General features: G+C 42.1%; 1 protein-coding gene across 1 annotated transcript in view; it reads right to left on the reverse strand.

Annotated features, from left to right (window-relative positions):
• CHRNA1 (cholinergic receptor nicotinic alpha 1 subunit) overlaps window positions 1–14,860 on the reverse strand; it is a 42,004-nt gene extending 27,144 nt beyond the window's left edge. The window contains exon 1 of the mRNA XM_053598104.1: window positions 14,809–14,860. Coding sequence (XP_053454079.1) covers window positions 14,809–14,845 — 37 coding nt within the window. The 5' untranslated portion in view covers window positions 14,846–14,860. The remainder of the gene's footprint in view (window positions 1–14,808) is intronic.
• Window positions 14,861–16,338: the final 1,478 nt, after the last annotated feature.

A 16,338-nucleotide genomic window follows, 5' to 3' on the forward strand; every position in this document is an offset into this window, starting at 1 on the left:
GGAGGGGCTTACTGCAAAGGGTAATGAAGAAATGAGGTGGTAATTGGTGGGAGAAATATATCATAAATATGTCCCTGGTCAAATAATATAGCCCTGTGTTTTCATTTTTAACAGCTGGGGAATATTCTGTTTTTTGAGTGTACCATAATTTGTTTAACCAATCCCTTTTTTACTTTTATTTTTGGTTTTAAAAATAATCATGCAATGGACATATTTATACATATAAATTACTATAATTTTCTAATTGTTGCCATAAGTTTCTGAAAGTGGGAGTGCTGGGTCAGTGAATGAAAAACACTGAAAATGATTTTAATGCACATCAAATAGTCACATTTCCATTTTAGAATCAATCAAAGTCATTTAGACTTGCTCTTCTTGTAGTTACGTTTTTCTGTTATACCTACCCCAGTTGCATACTATTGCATTGATTTGGGTGACTTCTGATTAACATTTGTCTCTAAACCAGTAAGTGCAGAGATGGCATCTGTTTCTGCTCACCACTGTACCCTCAGCTTTTGGCCAACAGCCCATCATGTAACAGGAAGTCAGTAAATACAATAACTGTTGCTGAGGGAATGAATAAATGTAAATGTTAATTCAATGACTAGGGTAGACAATCACACGGGATAATGCCATTTGGTGATAAAATCAGGTGTGATCAATCACCCCCATTGCCATGTAGAGTATAGCTCCACAAGTGTTCCTAATTGACTAATTGACTCAGGCAGGAATGAAGTGTGTCCACTTTTATATAAAAGTCCACTTTCTTGTGTGGCTTACTTAATGGAGTAATTATGAATCTTCCCAAGGTGACTTCTTGGGAGAAAACAGTGCGGCTGCCTTAGCTAACCTCCCTAGCTTCCAGCGTTGAGTGCCTTGGCCCAGTGGCCAGCAGGTGGCAACAAATGGTCACTGAAGCCAGCGGCAACGGGGGAGTGCTGGACGCCCTTTCCTGTGGGGCAGCTCCTCTGTGGTCCCCCAGGGCCTGTGTCCTGGAAACACCCAGCAGGCCAGCCTAGCCAGCGCTTTTCTGGGGGGTGCTGAGGCGCATTCCTGGGGACCCCTGGAACAGCACTCTCCCCACAGAAGAGTCCAGAGAGAGGGGTCGGCTCTCAGCCCCAGAAGAGAGTCCAAGTTTGCTTTTCTGTTTTATAGGAACTTTCTGATGCTGGACAGCTTTAGGTCCAAAAGAAATTCATTTGAAAATGAGATTTTTATCCAGTTCAGCCAATGACTAGCCTCTGTCATTGTTTCAGTTTCTTTTTATTCCTTTTTTTTTTTTTTTTTTTTCAGCCAAGCTCAGTGCCATGAAGCCAGGCTGGCAGTTTTGTGGCAATTACTGGCTTTGTTCTGCTGGATCATGCAAATGCTTCTTGTTACATACAAAGCAGGTAGCTGCACTCTCACCAGTGGGTCCAAATGATCTTGCTGCTGTTTCTATCAGGAGGGGGGATGGAGTTTGCCCCCATCCAGCTCCATGCTCTCCTTTTTCCTAAAGTCTCTTGGTAGGGAGAGAATCACCCCATGTTGAGATTCTGTTTTCTACCATTTCATTCTCATAGCAACTCAGCCAAGCAGATATTCCAAGTGACATGTCCAGACTCTCTTAGGTCACAAGTAGCAGAGCTGACCAGGATGGGAATCTGACATTTCTGATTCCAAACAGGGTGCTCTGTTCACTACACTCACGGTTCGGATTGTCCTCCAAGGAGCCCTTCTAAACAGGGACAAACAGAGCAGGGAAGGAGGAGAGACAGGGAGAGGAAGGGGTGGCCCAGAGGGTGGTGCTACTGTCTTCCCACTCTTACTTCGTTTAGAGAGACTGCACTTTGATTTTAAAAAATACGCATGTGTAAGGCTGGGTGAGGTGGCTCACTCCTATAATCCCTGCATTCTGGGAGGCCGAGGTGGGTGGATTGCCTGAACTCAGGAGTTGGAGACCAGCCCGAGCAAGAGAGAGACCCTGTCTCTAAAAATAGTCTGGTGTTGTGGTGCAGTCCCAGCTATTTGGGAGACTGAGGCAAGAGAATCGCTTAAGGCCAAGAGTTTGAGGTTGCTATGAGCTATGACTCCACAGCAGTCTACCAAGGGTGACAAAATGAAACTCTGTCTCAAAAAGAAAAAAAGAATACATGTGTGTATACATTACAATATATGTGCCATCTTTCTATTTTATTTTATTTGATTTAATATTTTATTTTTGAGATAGAGTCTCGCTTTGTCGCCCTGAGTAGAGTGTGGAGGTGTCATCACAGCTTGCAACAACCTCAGTCTCTTGGGCTCAAGCGATCTTCCTGCCTCAGCCTCCGAGTAGCTGGGACTACAGGCATGAGCCACAAGGCCTGGCTGGTTTTTCTGTTTTTAGCAGAAATGGGGTCTCGCTCTTGCTCAGGCTGGTCTTGAACTCCTAAGCTCAAGCAATCTACCTGCCTCAGCCTGCTTGAGTGTTAGGATTATGGGCATGAGCCACCCCACCCGGCCTTAACTTTCCTTTTAGAAGGAGAAAAGTCTGAGTGCCCCACTCTTACGGGATGTGTTGTCTCTGGGGAACATTCTACTGACTCATGGCAAGGGCAAGTGTGGACTGTGGCCATGAGCAGATTCAGAGCTCACAGGATGGGAGCTAGGCCGTAGCCACTGCAGCCGTGGGTTAGGGCTCTAACCACTTGATTAAGGTAGGAAATGCTTTCCTGGCAAAATTCTTCTACGGCCAGCTCTCATACTCTCTGGGACAGACATAAACCAAGAAAAATGAGTCTGATGTGTTCTACTCCTACCCCCTGCTGGCAACAAAAAGTATTGCATGTTTAAAACTTTTCTTTGTGGTGTCAATCTGGGTAATAGTAATCTGAAGGAAAACTGCCTCAGCTTGGGAGGCCAAGTTGAATGACAAATGAACTGAGGCAGAGAAAAAAGGGAGGCGAGAGAGAAAATCTGGCATCAGGAGAGGTTGCAGGAAATAGAGAGAAGGAGGAGATATAATTGGGTAGAGAACTTGAGAGTGAGAAAGCAGTCCAAACGTTATTTTTAAGAAGCTTTGTTGAAGATTTAATATACACTCCTACCTTTGGCATTTTCTTAAAAGACAGAAAGATTTTTTCTATTCTATTTTTTGGCTGGACTGTGTAGGATCCTAGGCTTATTTCGGTTACATAAGCAAGCTTCCCTCTTTGCTATGATGCGGAATAGTCAAAGCCATGGATGTTCCTTCACTCCCGTTTTGTCAGCTGCTTGAGTTTCTATTCTGAGGGGTGCTAACTGTTAAACATTGTTATCCACTCATGTTCCCTAAATAACTTTCAATTAGGTTTAATTTGGACCGAGAATATTCTACTGTTGACATCATGACAGGCATTATCAAAAATAAAATTGATGAAGAATTCACTTTAGGAAAAAATGTGCACTAATATTACAGTATTTTATGTCTATCTTAGAAGAGACAAAAATAAATTAAATTTTTATTTTGTGTTTAAATGATTTTCTTTAAAGCAGTATTGCACTGGTAAAGTGGTTACTTAAAGATAATTTTTTACCTCTCATGCATTTTTTTCTTTTCTTTTTTTTTTTCCACAAATGGTAAGAGAACTTCATTTTAATAAAAATGTCTTCTTTTTGATTTGGCCTTTTCCCCCACTACTAAAAAGTAGCTTTATCATTAAAAAGCAATACATTTATTTATACATATTCTTCTTAGGCAACTGTAACTTCTTCCAGCGTGGCAACACCCCTCGGTATTTTTCCCTTGCAGTCTTCTCTTCAAACGCTTTTCTCGGGAGAATTTGCAATACTGACTCTGTTCTTGCTTCTTTATCTCCTTCAGTGAGAAGATCCAGTGTATCCCCCACTTTCACCCTTCTGCTTTTCTTCTACAGTTTTTCCCCATTCAGCCCGAGTTCACTTTTATAGAATGCACCTCCCACTTCGTTCCTCCAAATATTCAGGCCTGACTTCAGGATAACACGATACGGAAATGATGGCACAACTTTCTCCCGGACTTTGTAGTCTCTGACCATGCCAAGGTCATCCTCAAGTCATCCTGTCTTCTGCCTCACTCACTTCATCACGATCTTTCTCTGTATCAGAGTCTTCTTCATCTTCTACTTTTTGTGGAGACTCTTTAGTAGAAAGATTTTTAGTAGATTTTAAGAGCTTATATTACTTTTCAGTCTTAATGAAAAATGGAACAATATCTTCAGGAGATATTAAAAGCCCTGGGAGTCTCAGTGAGAAAATATTGTGGGAAAGTGCTTTATAATCTGATATATTTAACTCGGTACTTGAGAAATACAAGTATCGATTCCAGGAGGTAGAGTTGTGTGAGGAAGGGGTCCCTCGGAGCACACCCCAGGGTCCAATCCAGGCACCTGACTTCCTTAAAACACCAGCAAGTAATCTGACATCACTTACAGCCATGGTGCATGTGACCTGCATGTCAGGGCCACTCCTCTCATGCATTTTCTTGTAAAAGAATTTTCCTATTATCTTCCAGTGGAATTAATTGCATTGGTGTAAGAAATCCAATCAAATCAGTGGCTGTACTTGGCCTTTGAAATGTCTTGTCTGGCTGGATAGTTATATATTCATTGCACATGATGAGCATTTTTCAATGAGAATTTCACATTCTCATGAGTGATAATCCTTCCACCTAAAAATCTGCTAAAAGATACATTCATCAGGTATCCCAGCATATTATACAGAAGGCAATGTAAGAAGTTTTAAAATATTGTTTAAGTTTTAAAATCAAATCTCTCCTCTTTTCCCCCAAATATTAATGGGGTACAAATGTTTTGATTCTAGGGATCACTTTTGTAATGCTTGAGTGACGGGTGTAAGTATGCCCATCACCCACATAATACTCATTTGGTGGTTTTTGCCCAATATCTAGACCTCTCTTTCCCCTTTCCCTCCTCTCCTCCTTTCGCCTCTTCCCTCTGTTTGATTTCCACTAAATTTTACTTTCCTCTGCACATGTGTGTGCTCAGTGGCTAGTCCTGATTCAATAGTGAGTGCATGTGGGGTTTGTGTTTCCATTCTTTGGATACGTCACTTGGAGAATGGTCTACAGATCCATCAAAATTGTTGCAAACCTTTCCTGTTCTTTGTTTTGTTTTATTTTACAGACAGCTTCACCCTCTCGCCCGAGGTAGAGTGCCATAGCATCATAGCTCACAGCAACCTCAAACTTTCAGGCTCAAGAGATCGTCCTGCCTCAGCCTCCTGAGGAGGTGGGACTACAAGTGCCCGCCACAATGCCTGGATAGTTTTGTGTTTGTTTGTCTGTTTTGTTTTTTTTCAGTAGAGACAGGGTCTCGCTCTTGCTCAGGCTAGTCTCAAACTCCTGAGCTCAGGCAATCCACCCACCTCAGCCTCCCAGAGTGCTGGGATCCTTTTCTGTTCTTTAAAACAATGTTGTTAGTTGTCCACTAACGATTAGTGCATATCCCATCAGCTTAAAAATGGCCAAATATCAAAGACCTAACAATTTGTGGGACAGCCCTTAGTCTTTTCCCAGGCATGAAAGCCCCTTTGAATCCTTTTAGGTAAAAAAGAACATCAAACATGAATTGTTTCTGATACCCAGTGAAACTTGCCTGGGAGGACTCCACACTGGGTAACAAACTAAGATTGCTCTCTTTTAGTCCCAAAGGCTGCAGAGAAAGTTAAACAAAATTTATAGGAGAACAGGAGAGGAGAGCAAGATGGCGGCAGAGTGGGGCGGCGCCTGTGGCTCAGTGAGTAGGGCGCCAGCCCCATATGCCGAGGGTGGCGGGTTCAAACCCAGCCCCGGCCAAACTGCAACCAAAAAAATAGCTGGGCATTGTGGCGGGCGCCTGTAATCCCAGCTGCTCGGGAGGCTGAGGCAAGAGAATCGCGTAAGCCCAGGAGTTAAGAGGTTGCTGTGAGCCATGTGACGCCATGGCACTCTACCCCAGGGCGGTACAGTGAGACTCTGTCTCTACAAAAAAAAAAAAAAAAAGATGGCGGCTGAGTAACAGCTTCCTTGCATCTGGGCACCGTGAGTCTGGGGAGATAGGATTCCAGGCATCTCTGGCTGATGGGATCTGCCTATCATCAACCCTGTGAGGATACAGGGAGTCAGCGAGAGACTTCTGGACCCCAAGAGGAGGACTAAAACAGTGGAAAAACGGCAAGTGGTCGCATGTGTTCAATCAGTCTAAACCCGCCCGCAACTGTAAGTTCAGTAGCAGCGAGACTGCAAACCAGAAAGGCCTTACCTGTGAACTGTTTTGGTGTCTTTGGACTTGGCACTCAGTTGAACTGCCTTGGGGAGAGCCTGAGCAGGAGTGTGGAGAACTTTGGCCATTGTCTGGGGCACCAGTCTGAGCCGCTGAGCCAGACGGAGCTAATAGTGTTTGGCTGTGGGCCACAGGGAGCCATTGTGAGCCATCTGCCCGGCAAGCTCCGCCCTCAGGGTAGCAAAGCTAGAATCAGGTGGGAGCTGGTAACCCAGCCACCGAGTAGCCTAAGGGTGGGGTCTGAGCCGCCTTGCAGCCCTAACCCTCAGGGGCAGAGTGAGACTGGTTTTGGCACACTGGGTAAGCGGATAGCCACTTCAGCAGTGATTCCAGTGACAAGCACTTTCCTGGGAAAGCTTCTGCTCAGCAAATTTACAAGTTCAAAGTGCCTTTTAAGTGGGCTGAAGAGAGACTTAGGGTGTCTACCTGCTGAGGTTTGTGAAATCAGCAGCCTCCAGTCGTATCAGAACTGTGATTAACATCTCATACCCCAGAAGACCACGTGTTGCTCAGACAATATTCAACTATTCAACAACATATACATACTGCTTTGTTTTTGGTTGTGTTTTGTTTTTTCTGTTTTTTTGTTTTTGTTTTTGTTTGGTTGTTTCTTTGTTTATTTTGATGTTTGTTGATGTTGTTTTGTTTTTTAATTTCAACCTTTTCCATACAGATCATTTTTCTTTCTCAATTTTTCTAGTTTAATGATAATTTCCCATTGCTGCCTTTTTTAATAACTAGAACTTCATTTTTGCTAGTGTTTCTACCGCTATTATTTGGTTTTCCACCCAATTTTATCCCGTAAAGTTTTCTGTTTGCTTGTTTTGGTTTGATTTATAGCATTTTTGTCTTTCCTCTCTACTTGGTGGAGGTGGGGTACTGTGTCTGATCAGGTTAGCAAAGAGCTGCTGACCTCAAGGGAACCACCCAACTGGGCACCCCAGAAGGTGGTTTTTTTAAAGGTTGTATCAAAGTACCCTACTGTACACCTATATTGCTCTGTCTCCCTCTTTCTGTGCCTCTCTTCTTTTGGTCAATATTCCTTTACCCACCCCCTCTCCTTTCTCTATTTTTTTTTTCTTTCATTCGGTCCTCCTTTCTTTCATCCCTTTCTTGCTCTTCAACCTTCTCACCCTTCTGGTCCTGTACCAAAAGGACTCATCTAACCCTTAGTCCACAGGCACGAGAACTTAAGGAGCAAGAGGAAGTGAAAGGAAAATTAGGGCAAGGAAACAGATAAAAGAAATCACTCATGAGGAAGAATCAGCAGAAAACTCCAGGCAACATGAAGAACCAGTCCAGAACAACCCCACCAAGGAACCATGAGGTAGCTACTGCAGAGGATTCCACCTATAAAGAAATGTTAGGAATGACAGAAAGGGAATTTAGAATACACATGATGAAAACAATGAAAGAAATGATGGAAACAATGAAGGAAACTGCTAATAAAGTGGAAAATAACCAAAAGGAAATCCAAAAACAGAATCAAATAAGAGATGAACGATATGAAGAATATAAAAAGGATATAGCAGACCTGAAGGAACTGAAACAGTCAATTAGGGAACTTAAAGATGCAATGGAAAGTATCAGCAACAGGTTAGACCATGCAGAAGAAAGAATTTCAGAGGTAGAGGACAAAGTTCTTGAGATAACTCAGATAGAAAAAGAGGCATAAAAGAAGAGAGAGAAAGCAGAACGTTCACTGTCAGAATTATGGGACTTTATGAAGCGTTCCAACATACGCATTATAGGAATCCCAGAAGGGGAAGAAGAATGCCCCAGAGGAATGGAAGCCATACTAGAGAATATTATAAAAGAAAATTTCCCAAACATCACCAAAGATTCTGACACACTGCTTTCAGAGGGATATCGGACCCCAGGTCGCCTCAACTCTAACCGTGCTTCTCCAAGACACAATGTGATGAACCTGTCCAAAGTCAAGACAAAAGATAAGATTCTGCAAGCTGCCAGGAGTAAGCGCCAGTTGACCTACAGGGGCAAATTCATCAGAGTGACCACAGACTTCTCTAATGAAACTTTCCAAGCAAGAAGACAATGGTCATCTACCTTTAATCTACTTAAACAGAACAATTTCCAGCTCTGAATTCTGTACCCTGCTAAGCTAAGCTTAAAAATGGATGGAGAAATCAAATCATTTATGGATATACAAACATTGAGGAAATTCGCCAAAACAAGACCAGCTCTACAGGAAATACTTCAACCTGTTCTGCACACTGACCACCACAATGGATCAGCAGCAAAGTAAGAACTCAGAAATTAAAGGACAGAACCTAACCTCCACACTGATGCAAAAGATAAAACTAAGCAATGGACTCTCACAAAATAAGATGAATAGAATACTACCAGACTTATCAATTATCTCAATAAATGTTAATGGCTTGAATTCTTCACTGAAGAGACATAGATTGGCTGACTGGATTAAAAAACACAAGCCATCCATTTGTTGTCTGCAAGAAACACACCTGGCTTCAAAAGACAAATTAAAGCTCCGAGTCAAGGGATGGAAGACAATTTTTCAGGCAAATGGAATTCAGAAGAAAAGAGGAGTTGCAATCTTATTTTCAGATACATGTGGATTTAAAGCAACTAAAGTCAAAAAAGACAAAGATGGTCACTTTATATTGGTCAAGGGAAAAATACAACAAGAAGATGTTTCAAGTATAAATATTTATGCACCCAATTTAAATGCTCCCAGATTCTTGAAGCAGACCTTACTTAGTCTGAGCAATATGATATCTGATAATACCATAATAACAGGGCACTTTAACACTCCTCTTACAGAGCTGGACAGATCCTCTAAACAGAAATAAAACAAAGATGTAAGAGATTTAAATGAGACCCTAGAACAACTGTGCTTGATAGATGCATATAGAACACTGCATCCCAAAGATAAAGAATATACATTCTTCTCATCACCCCATGGAACATTCTCCAAAATTGATCATATCCTGGGACACAAAACAAATATCAACAGAATCAAAAGAATTGAAATTTTACCTTGTATCTTCTCAGACCATAAGGCACTAAAGGTGGAACTCAACTCTAACAAAAATGCTTGACCCCACCCAAAGGCATGGAAATTAAACAATCTTCTGTTGAATAACAGATGGGTGCAGGAAGAAACAAAACAGGAAATCATTAACTTCCTTGAGCATAACAACAATGAAGACACAAGCTACCAAAACCTGTGGGATACTGCAAAAGCAGTTTTGAGAGGAAAATTCATCGCTTTAGATGCCTACATTTGAAAAACAGAAAGAGAGCGCATCAACAATCTCACAAGCCATCTTATGGAATTGGAAAAAGAAGAACAATCTAAGCCTAAACTCAGTAGAAGAAAAGAAATCTCCAAAATCAAATCAGAGATCAATGAAATTGAAAACAAAAGAATCATTCAGAAAATTAATGAAACAAGGAGGTGGTTTTTTGAAAAAATAAATAAAATAGATAAACCATTGGCCAGACTAACGAGAAATAGAAAAGTAAAATCTCTAGTAACCTCAATCAGAAATGATAAAGGGGAAATAACAATTGATCCCACAGAGATACAAGAGATCATCTCTGAATACTACCAGAAACTCTATGCCCAGAAATTTGACAATGTGAAGGAAATAGATCAATATTTGGAATCACACCCTCTCCCTTGACTTACCCAGGAAGAAATAGAGCTCCTGAACAGACCAATTTCAAGCACTGAGATCAAAGAAACAATAAAAAATCTTCCAACCAAAAAATACCCTGGTCCAGATGGCTTCACACCAGAATTCTATCAAACCTTCAAGGAAGAGCTTATTCCTGTACTGCAGAAATTGTTCTAAAAAATTGAGGAAGAAGGAATCCTCCCCAACACATTCTATGAAGCAAACATCACCCTGATACCAAAACCAGGAAAAGACCCAAACAAAAAGGAGAATTTTAGACCAATCTCACTCATGAATATAGATGCAAAAATTCTCAACAAAATCCTAGCCAATAGATTACAGCTTATCATCAAAAAAGTCATTCATCATGATCAAGCAGGCTTCATCCCAGGGATGCAAGGCTGGTTTAACATACGCAAGTCCATAAATGTTATCCACCATATTAACAGAGACAAAAATAAAGATCGCAGGATCCTCTCAATAGATGCAGAAAAAGCATTTGATAAAATCCAGCATCCTTTTCTAATTAGAACACTGAAGAGTATAGGCATAGGTGGCACATTTCTAAAACTGATTGAAGCTATCTATGACAAACCCACAGCTAATATTTTACTGAATGGAGTAAAACTGAAAGCTTTCCCTCTTAGAACTGGAACCAGACAAGGTTGTCCTCTGTCACCTTTACTATTCAACGTAGTGCTGGAAGTTCTAGCCAATACAATTAGGCAAGACAAGGAAATAAAGGGAATCCAAATGGGAGCAGAGGAGGTCAAACTCTCCCTCTTTGCTGACGACATGATCTTAGAGAACCCCAAAGACTCAACCACAAGACTCCTAGAAGTCATCAAAAAATACAGTAATGTTTCAGGATATAAAATCAATGTCCACAAGTCAGTAGCCTTTGTGTACACCAATAACAGTCAAGATGAGAAGCTAATTAAGGACACAACTCCCTTCACCATAGTTTCAAAGAAAATGAAATACCTAGGAATATACCTAACGAAGGAGGTGAAGGACCTCTATAAAGAAAACTATGAAATCCTCAGAAAGGAAATAGCAGAGGATATTAACAAATGGAAGAACATACCATGCTCATGGACGGGAAGAATCAACATTGTTAAAATGTCTATACTTCCCAAAGCGATCTACCTATTCAATGCCATTCCTATCAAAATGCCAACATCGTACTTTCAAGATTTGGAGAAAATGATTCTGTGTTTTGTATGGAACCGGATAAAACCCCGTATAGCTAAGGCAGTTCTTAGTAATACAAATAAAGCTGGGGGCATCAGCATACCAGATTTTAGTCTGCACTACAAAGCCATAGTGGTCAAGACAGCATGGTACTGGCACAAAAACAGAGACATAGACACTTGGAATCGAATTGAAAACCAAGAAATGAAACTGACATCTTACAACCACCTAATCTTCGATAAACCAAACAAGAACACACCTTGGGGGAAAGACTCCCTATTCAATAAATGGTGTTGGGAGAACTTGATGTCTACATGTAGAAGACTGAAACTGGACCCACACCTTTCCCCACTCTCAAAAATTGATTCGAAATGGATAAAGGACTTAAATTTAAGGCATGAAACAATAAAAATCCTCCAAGAAAGCATAGGAAAAACACTGGAAGATATTGGCCTGGGGAAAGACTTCATGAAGAAGACTGCCATGGAAATTGCAACAACAACAAAAATAAACAAGTGGGACTTCATTAAACTGAAAAGCTTCTGTACAGCTAAGGAGAGAACAACCAAAGCAAAGAGACAACCCACACAATGGGAAAGGATATTTGCATATTTTCAATCAGACAAAAGCTTGATAACTAGGATCTATAGAGAACTCAAATTAATCCACATGAAAAAAGTCAAGAATCCCTTATATCAATGGGCAAGAGTCATGAATAGAACCTTCTCTAAAGATGACAGATGAATGGCTAACAAACACATGAAAAAATGTTCATCATCTCTATATATTAGAGAAATGCAAATCAAAACAACCCTGAGATATCATCTAACCCCAGTGAGAATGGCCCACATCAGAAAAATCTCAAAACTGCAGATGCTGGTGTGGATGTGGAGAGAAGGGAACACTTTTACACTGCTGTTGAGACTACAAACTAGTACAACCTTTCTGGAAGGAAGTATGGAGAAACCTTAAAGCACTCAAGCTAGACCTCCCATTTGATCCTACAATCCCATTACTGGGCATCTACCCAGAAGGAAAAAAATCCTTCTATCATAAGGACACTTGTACTAGACTGTTTATTGCAGCTCAATTTACAATCGCCAAAATGTAGAAACAGCCTAAATGCCCACCAACCCAGGAATGGATTAAGAAGCTGAGGTATATGTATACCATGGAATACTATTCAGCTATTAAAAAAAATGGAGACTTGGGCCGCGCCTGTGGCTCAAGGAGTAGGGCGCCGGTCCCATATGCCAGACGTGGCGTGTTCAAACTCAGCCCCGGCCAAAAAAAAAAGGAAAAAAAAAATGGAGACTTTACATCCTTCGTATTAACCTGGATGGAAGTGGAAGACATTATTCTTAGTAAAGCATCACAAGAATGGAGAAGCATGAATCCTATGTACTCAATTTTGATATGAGGACAATTAATGACAAGGTTATGGGGGTGGGGAGGAAAAGGAGAAAGAGGGACGGAGGGAGGGGGGTGGGGCCTTGGTGTGTGTCACACTTTATGGGGGCAAGACATGATTGCAAGAGGGACTTTACCTAACAATTGCAATCAGTGTAACCTGGCTTATTGTACCCTCAATGAATCCCCAACAATAAAAAAAAAAAAAAAAATTATAGGAGGCCATCCGTTTGGACTGAGTTCCTGTACTAGGCTTTACAGCCCAAGCCAAAAATGGAGTCGCCCATGCTGAAGTTCCACATCACCAGGCCAAAACTAAGTTGTTTATCTGACCATTTAAGAAACCAGGAGAGAGACAGCGAATAGCCAAATCTCCAAATAGTCCAGTTGTAGCTGGTGTGATAAGAAAGTCCCTTCAACTTTAACTTTCACTAAAAAAGTGACTTTGAAACAACCAATCTGCTTTTCGTTTTCTGTCTCTTCACCCTTTCTCTGTCTATGCAACCAACACCCTCTGCTCAGCTCGCAGGAACACCCATTGTGTTTTGTAGAATGAGGTGTTGCTGGAGTCTAGATTAAAAAATAAAAGCAAAGGGGGCGGCGCCTGTGGCTCAGTCAGTAAGGCGCCGGCCCCATATACCGAGGGTGACGGGTTCAAACCCGGCCCCGGCTGAACTGCAACCAAAAAATAGCCGGGTGCTGTGGCGGGTGCCTGTAGTCCCAGCTACTCGGGAGGCTGAGGCAAGAGAATCGCTTAAGCCCAGGAGTTGGAGGTTGCTGTGAGCTGTGTGAGGCCACAGCACTCTACCGAGGGCCATAAAGTGAGACTCTGTCTCTACAAAAAAAATAAATAAATAAAATAAAAGCTAATTAAGATCTTTATGTTGAATCAGTTGTAATTTTGTCTTTTGACATTAATAAATGCACGAACAGGTTTTCTTTAGAGAAAGCCTGAAATATGCAGGGTAAATTTGATAAGTGAGGTGGCAGACACGATATTGTTTACATTCTCATTTTCAGACATTTCTTAAGTACAATGCAGTTTGGTCTTGGGGCTGCACAGTCGGTTACGGGTGAAGAGGAAAGGGTGGCTGCGGACTGTGATTTTCTGAGTGGAAAGAGTGTAGACACACTTGAATTATTATGATGTTTTTATCTTCTCCTTTTTTAAAAAAATTTCTCCTTTTGTTATAGCGGACTAAGAAAAAAGTAAAACATGTATCAGCATTATAATTATGTAGCTAGACTTTTAAATATTGGCTAGCCAAGATTGAATTTTTCTCAAGTACTATTTCATCTGTCATGCTGTTTTAACTGTATTAGCCTTACCAGCCTTTACTTGGCCATGGTCAGTACTATTTTAATTGCCAGCTTCCACAAGTCCCTTCTGTGCTCTTAGCTTTGTCACAATTCTGGGCACAGTGGCAGTCCCCAGGGTGTCTTGAGCTCCTGAATAAATATGGTGCATCTGCCTGGAGTTTCCATTTTACTTGAAGACTTGAAGAAATAAAAATTAATCAATTTAACTATTTATTTAATGTTGCCTGTTCTTTATTTACTTTGCTGTGAAGCAAACAGAATTATGCATAAGCTATATTATGATTAAAACCCAAATGCTGATTAATACTTACTATGATAGAATAACAACTTGTTCATGCCTATAAGCCTAGCACTCTGGGAGGCCCAGGTGGGTGGATAGCTTGAGCTCATGAGTTCAAGACCAGCCAAAAGTGAAACCCCGTCTCTATTAAAAGTAGAAAAACTGAGGCAAGAGGCTTGCTTGAGCCCAAGAGTTGGAGGTTGCTGTGAGCTATGACGCCACAGCACTCTACCCAGGGCGACAGCTTGAGACTCTGTCTCAAAAAAAAAAAAAAAAAAGAATAACAACTTGTAAACCCAGAAGAATGTCTTCATAGGTATCAGAGTTCCAGCCAGAAACCAACTGGTAATGCTGAGGAATAAAATAAGATGACACTCATTCTGGGAAGTGTTGGGGCACAGCCCCACCTGGCTTCCTCCCATCTCTTATCAGAGTCTTTCTATTTTTGGACAAGGACTCCAAGGACTGTTGGGAGAGGGGAAAAGGGACCCATTCTGTGAGATGAGATCCTGAGAACCATGGATGAGCCCACTGTGGACAGAGCCCTGAGGAAGTTCCCTCCTACCTCAGCTAAGCCCACACAGGGCGGAGGTCCCCCAGGCATGAGCCCATCCTCCGAGAGCTGTGCCCATTTCTCTCCAGACCCAGCCATGGCATCTCCCAACCCCCGGTGCCCGATCCTTACCTTTAATTGGGTCACTATTTAGCACCCCATGGTGCATTCCTGCCCTCACCAGCCTGCTCACTGTGGCCACGCAGCCTGGCACAGGCCCTGTCCTAGCCTTACCCTTGACCCAAGTCCAGGTTCCAGTTCCTGTCTTTATGTGGTTCACTGCCAGACCAAGTTCATTCAATGAACAATATAAAGCTTGACTTTTCTGTGAAAATAAATATGAATACAAAATCACATGAATGTTAAAATACAAGATTTCAAACATGGGTGCTGTTTGCGGCCCCACGGGCATGTGTTCATCCTCTGCTGCTGGAGCACCACCAGCAGGCACTTGAGGGACATCAGTACAAGACAAAGGATTCAGCGCACAAGATGTCCTCCCACAAGCTCAGGGACAGTGCTCTTCAAAGGGCTCCCGTCCTGCAGAAATCGGGGGAAATTCCAGACACGCAGCCTCCTAACTCAACACTACACAATGCCCTCATCCCCTCCTCCCAATCTGTGCAAAATGTCAAAGCAATAAAACCAGTTTTCCTTCCTAGTGGTTTTGCCAATTTCAGGCAGACTAGTTCTTTTCACTGTTTTTCTATAAAGTTGTTTTTGGTGAAATTCAACTTTATGACACTTGTTTTCATTTCAGGAATGATAAAGGCAGCTTTGGCTGGTGCTGGGAACCTGAGCTCAGAGAGCAGGAGGTAGGTTCTAGGGGTCGCTTTGGTGTCCCGTGATGACCTATAAAACTGCATACACAGCCTTGGCTCTGCCCTCCCTTCCAACCCCTCACCCCTCAGAAACACAGGGAGCCAAGACAGGAGAAACCTTTCTGAATATGAGACTCTCACTGGACAGAGGGCTCTAAAGATGAAGGGTTATCATCTTTGTTCTGGACAGATAATTGCTGTCTGGACCTTCTCCTTTCCCCTATGCAGTGGACTTTCAGCATACATTTTTCGTGGGAAGAAATGCACCACCAGGGGTCACTAGTTTGAGATCTGCAGTAGTCTGGTTGGAGCCAGACCAGTTCTAGACCTACGACAATGATTTTTGGATTAAGGTTGAAGGCCTGACCCTTCTCAGACAGCCCCTTGAGTTTTGCCTCTTAAAATAATAATTGCCCAGGTGGCGCTTGTAGCTCAAGCGGCTAAGGTGCCAGCCGGCCACATACACCAGGGCTGGCAGGTTCGAATCCAGCCTGGGCCTGCCAAACAACAATGACAACTACAACCAAAAAATAGCTGGGCGTTGTGGGGGGTGCCTGTAGTCCCAGCTATTTGGGAGGCTGAGGCAAGAGAATCGCTTAATTCCAGGAGTTGGAGGTTGCTGTGAGCTGTGATGTCACAGCACTCTACCCAGTGCAACAACTTGAGGCTCTGTCTCAAAAATAATAATTAATAATAATATTAATAATTACCCAGAGACTGCTCTCTGGCATATGTTTTCTAGAGAAAAACATGTGGTAAACGTGGAGGATTGTACCTCTGTGTTCATTTTTATGCTGAAGGCTAACTGGTGTGTTGGTTAAAGAGCCATATCATTTGTTAG

Source organism: Nycticebus coucang, chromosome 7 (assembly GCF_027406575.1).
Source record: "Nycticebus coucang isolate mNycCou1 chromosome 7, mNycCou1.pri, whole genome shotgun sequence".
Classification (NCBI taxonomy): Eukaryota; Metazoa; Chordata; class Mammalia; order Primates; family Lorisidae; genus Nycticebus; species Nycticebus coucang.